This window comes from Mytilus edulis, chromosome 1, assembly GCF_963676685.1.
Source record: "Mytilus edulis chromosome 1, xbMytEdul2.2, whole genome shotgun sequence".
Taxonomy (NCBI): domain Eukaryota; kingdom Metazoa; phylum Mollusca; class Bivalvia; order Mytilida; family Mytilidae; genus Mytilus; species Mytilus edulis.
Genome location: NC_092344.1, coordinates 85013421 through 85019039, shown reverse-complemented (window position 1 = coordinate 85019039; position 5619 = coordinate 85013421). Strand labels below are relative to the sequence as shown.

General features: G+C 35.0%; 1 protein-coding gene across 1 annotated transcript; it reads left to right on the top strand.

Moving 5' to 3' along the window:
• Positions 1 to 1935: 1935 nt before the first annotated feature.
• On the top strand, positions 1936 to 4663 carry LOC139492940 (uncharacterized). The gene is made up of 2 exons (XM_071281091.1): positions 1936 to 2202; positions 2852 to 4663. The coding sequence occupies exon 2, from the start codon at positions 2854 to 2856 to the stop codon at positions 4201 to 4203; it is 1350 nt and encodes a 449-aa protein (XP_071137192.1). The 5' UTR covers positions 1936 to 2202; positions 2852 to 2853; the 3' UTR covers positions 4204 to 4663.
• The last annotated feature ends 956 nt before the right edge of the window (positions 4664 to 5619 follow it).

Genomic DNA, 5619 nt, shown 5'->3' with positions numbered 1-5619 from the left:
CGGAAGCAGATTTTAGAAGGCAAGTACATTAATCTGGCTACTCTACTTAACAATCAAGAAAACGTACAAGATTATAAAACCGTTGATGAATCTGACGGGTCCGTTCTGTTAATCAAACATCGCGATCCCCGCCTTCAAAGAAACTTGTCTATTCAAGAATTTCTAGAAGCTTTTAATATTTACAAAAATATTATTTGTGAAAAGCAAGACCGACGCATCGAATTCGATATGTATATTCAAGATGTCATTGATATCTCTGCAAGATATAAAGGTCCCGTTTTCTACGAGTATCACAAGGATTTCGCAAATAAAGTAGCTGCTATCAAACTGACCCACGGTAAAGTTGTAGATTGGTCCATCAGAGACGACAAACTCTATTCATTCATCACAGGTGAACAAATTATTAAGGAATGTGAAACATGTGGTAGTCTTGGGCATCTCACAGCTGTTTGTCAAACGTTACCAAGCTTTGGTCATTCGAATAATCGATCCAAACCAACTTATAATCAAACTCATTTTCAGAAAGTACAAGTTGGGAGTAACGATCGTGATGATTCCAATACAGATATACGAGGACGCCCTGTTCTTTTCTTTCGGGGTCGGGAAGTGTGTAACAATTTCTTATCAGGAAAATGTTTCAAGGGGACAAAATGTTCATTCGCCCATGTCAATACCAGATCATCTAGTGGTTCTACTCCGAACAGTAGGCCGTCACAAGAACAAGCGCAGTCTAAGAATTGACTAGTGTCTATGCCTATTGACATTTGTTAGACGATTTTCTCCTGATTAACAATCCTTACGAAGATGCTACAAGAAATATGAACACAATATTATATGTATTTAATAGTTTAAAGATTCCTCTCAGCGCTCATAAAACAGTTGGTCCATCTACTTCATTAGAATATCTTGGCATAATTCTCGATTCAATGCATATGATTGCTAAATTACCTGATGAGAAGCTTGTTCGAATTAAGGATATTTTATAATGCTATCTTAGTAGACGTTCATGTACTAAGTGTGAAATGTTAAGTTTATTGGGTCATCTCAATTATGCATGTAAAGTAATTATACCAGGGAGATCGTTTGTGTCGTACTTATTGACATTAGCACACTCCGTTAAAGAATTTTATCATCACGTTACAATTACAAAGAGATGTAGAGATGACATGGCAATGTGGTTTAAATTCCTAAGTCAGTGGAATGGTATATCATTTTTTATCAGCGATAACGTTATTAATGCGTCCGATTTTCATTTATTTACGGATGCTTCACACCTATTCTCAGAATAAGTGTCCACGCTTGTGAAATCCTTGTCGCTGATGCCTGAGGGGAGTATTACAGCATATATCTGTCAATTATTGTGATTTTTATACGAAGATATATATAATTTAATGATTTCAATCAATTTATTTGACTTGTCTACATTAGTTCAGTAAAATTTTAGTGTCGAAAGTACGCTAATTTCACAAAAAATGCATGTCGCCAGACATAGGGCTATAATGAAACAACTGCCAAATAAAAACCAATCTATAGTTCTGAACAATGTAAAGTGTTTTCTTGTAGCATATTAACGTTACAACAAAGTGAAAAAAACAGTTCTCATTCAAATATATACATTTTTTCAATACACCTTTTTTTCTGATGTCGCCGAAAACTATGTAATCTACGTTGTTAAGCTTAAAATTTATACAATTTTACTACATATAGTATTTAACGAATGTTAACTAGACCAAACTTATTTTAAAAGTATTGCTGTTAAACATATGTACAAACTTTGTCTTGAAATTCATTGAAATATTTTTTTTTTACATTTTATGAAACCGAAAACGAGCGTTGCTATAAGCTTGTAAGTTACGTTATAGCGATTACTAACATAAGTATGTGAATTAATGCTTATTGTTTGCCTTAAAAGGTACACCTTATTGTTAAGACCAATTAAATACCCGGTGTTTTAGATTTGAGGCTTTAGAACTTGCTGAAAAATTGAAAATAGATGGTGGTTGTAATTTACGTTTTGTAAATTACGTTACCTGCTATACAATATGACAATAAAACGCGACGTTAGTACGGAAATTTTGACGTTATTCTACCGCCAGTGGTTCTTTGTTTTCATATTTCGTCTGACGTCATATAAGGAAAGCGTCATTTGACCTTCAAGGTTTTTCAAAATATATGAATGTGGAATACTCAGCTTAAATTCAGGTAAGGAGTTTATATTGTCTTTCGTTGTGATTCAAGATTATATATAAAGTTAAATGCATATTTATCAAACCTTTTGTGATGCATTCATTAGAGGCTATAAGCATTTACAGCATGTATTTTCAATTTAAAAACACTAGAAAAATTGGTAATTTACGTGATCAGTAGTGTCCGAATGTTATGACTACAAATAAGGTACAAAGAAGTTAGCATCCCAAAAATTTATAAAAATAGACATAATTGTTCATGAATTTTACAAACTTATTCCATTGTGTATCCAGATGTGTAAATATATTGCATATTTGCTCCTTTGAATCCCTGATAACGTAGCTTACTTATGGCTACAGAAAGGCTTATAATTTATAACATTTCTTTTGCTGTGTCAAGTCAAACATGTTTTGAAAGCATGTAAACAACAGCAAGGGTGTTTATCGTTATTTTAACGGCTTCATTGCTATTTAATTTCCAAGTATCCTCTCATTTAACGTGTGCAAAATGTTATAACGTAGACTACACAACTTGATAACGTAGATTACGCATTCTTATTAAGAGTATATCAAAGAATTTCTACCATCATTTCAGATAGCTGGCTTTATAATGCTGTAGTTAATTTGTGTTCTGTTGATTTAATCAAATTTTATTTTATTTTCAGAAATGGGAAAATCAAAGGCTGAAATTCAGAAAGCCTATAGAGAGCGAAAAAAACAGAAAGAAGGAGAAGCTTATCTTAAAAAAGAAAGAGAAAGAGTCAAAGGATACTATGTGCCAATAGCAGAAAAGCCACAAAGAAAGGCAAATGAAAGGCGTAAAAAGGTTCGTGAATGGGTTCGACAACATAGGCTAAAGAAAAAGAATCTTACCAAAACAGTAGCTAATAATTTGGAGCAAACCAAAACAGTAGCTAATAACTTGGAGCAATGTTCAGAAATATCATCATCATCAGATGTCACATCTACAGTTAACATTGTGACTGAACAATTGATAGTTAAGTTACCGTCACTGGCTACAAAGAAAAGAACCAGAACTAGAGTAAATCGTGCCAACGCCAAACATAGAAGAACAATAGCAGACCTGACAGACAAAAATGAACTACTCAATAGAAAAATTAGGACCGTATCAAAGCGATATCAGAGATTAATAAACAGGGAAAAGAAAACACAAACTATCATAAGAAATCCTACTACATCATCCTCCTCCAGAAATAGCCCTTCTACATCAACATCAATTGCTCTGACACCTAGAAAAAGAACTATACAAGAAATCAGAGAAGAGGGTCTGATACCACATAAGGTTCCAAAAAAGATCCAGGAAAAACTACTCTTTGCAAATGTTATAACAGAAGAGATAGGGGCTGCTTGGAAATCAAATGGGTTGAAGGGAAAACACGTTTTGAAGAAAATTGTTAACGGAGAAATAATCAAGAAGTACAAGATGAAGAAAATGTTAGGCATCAAATCCGGAATAAGACGTCATCACTTCAAGGCCACAGTGTGTTCCAACAAATTGCTCTCTTTTCCTTTATTGAGGAAGCGTGTAGAATCAAGAGAAATACTTCGTGGAGACGTCGTCACATTCTTAGAAAGAGACGATAATAGCAGAATGATGCCTGGCAAAAACGATAAAAAGAAAACTGAAACCGGTCATATACAAAAAAGAGTTCTTAACGACAGCATGTTATTTTTGCATCTCAAATTCAAAACTGAGTCACCGAAGAAAATTTCACTTGCTACCTTCTGTCGTTTGAGACCAAAGCATATATGCCTGACCAAACATTTAAGTAGAAATAAATGCCTCTGCCAAAAGCACCAAAACATGGCGTTAGCCCTTAAGAACATGAAAACGTCAGGTGCCAACGTAACCATCAATCCCGATGAATTTGTAAGGCAGCTAAAAGACAAGCCACTCTCAGAGATACTCTCAGAAATTCGAAATGAAAATGTCAGGTATGAACAGTGGAAAAAGGTTGAGATGGCAGATGGCAAAAAAAAGAACAAAAATTGTTGAGTGAGAGGAAACAAGGGACAGCTTCATTTCAATTGTACATACTCAAGTTCGTGATTTTCAAGAACACGTGTCAAGAGTTCGACTTCAATACCAAGCCTTAAACAATCTGAAAGAAAATTTACCGTGTGAAAATGTAATCGTGCAGATGGACTTTGCCGAAAACTTTTCATGTACTTCAGCCGATGAAGTTCAGAGTGCATATTGGAATTCGAGTGCTGTTACCCTACATCCAGTTGTTGTTTATTTCAAGAACGAACAGAAGGAACTTGAACATAAAAACTATGTCTTCGTTTCCGACGATCTTGGGCACAACATAGGATCTGTTTATACCATCATTCAATAGCTTTTGTCTGAAATAAAGAATCATGTCAATAATCTGAAGGTTGTTCACTACTGGACAGATAGTCCAAGTTCACAATATCGTAACAAGACGGCCTTCTACATTGTGTCTGATCATAAAAATATATTTGGTGTCAATGCCTTTGGAACTATTTTGAAACCGGGCACGGAAAAGGGCCATGCGATGGCATTGGGGGAACATCAAAACGTACCGCAGACCTCGCCGTCAGACAAGGAAAAATAACAGTACAGGATGCACCTGAGTACTTTGAAAGAGTGCAAAAGCACCACACGAGTGCTAAATACATTTATTACAATTCAACAGAATGCACAGATAGCAGGTTAGAGATTTCAGAGTTCAACAAACACATAATTCCATTGAAGGGAACAATGCAGGTCCACTGTGTGGTTGGTGTATCTAAAGGTATAGTCAAGACGACCGTGACTTCCTGTTACTGTGAGGAATGTTTGATAGGTAATTTCCATGATTACTCAGAGTCAAACATATTGAAAGGAGAGAATGCTGGTCGTGTTGTAGTACCAGAAAAAGAGGCCAATATAAATCAAAATGAGCATGTTGAAACAGCTGAAGTCGAAGCTGACAGGATGGAGATACTCATCGCCGTCGACCAATTTGTTGCGGCAATATATGATAATGCATGGCACGTTGGAAAAATAACAGACATCGATGAAACTGATAAAGAATGTCAAGTTAATTTTTTGCGGCCAAGTCAAGGAAGGAATACTGGAAATCCTTTGTATAAATGGCCAAATCCAGAAGACAAAATATGGTTACAGGTCACAGACATATTGTGTAACATTAGAGAGCCCAATAAAGTTGGACGGAGTGGTCGAAGCTTTGAAATTGATCCTCAGGACTATAGAAATGCCTGTAGTTTGTTACAGTTAAGATCTAATACTTAAACAGATGCTTAAAAACTGAAAATCAAGAAAGAACGTTCTTTTTTTATAAAGTGTAATTTACGTTATATTTGTAAAACATTTACAGTTTAATGATAAAACACCCAAAATGTTGTTACAATATTTCTTTTTTCATACATTTTGAAAGAATTCAGG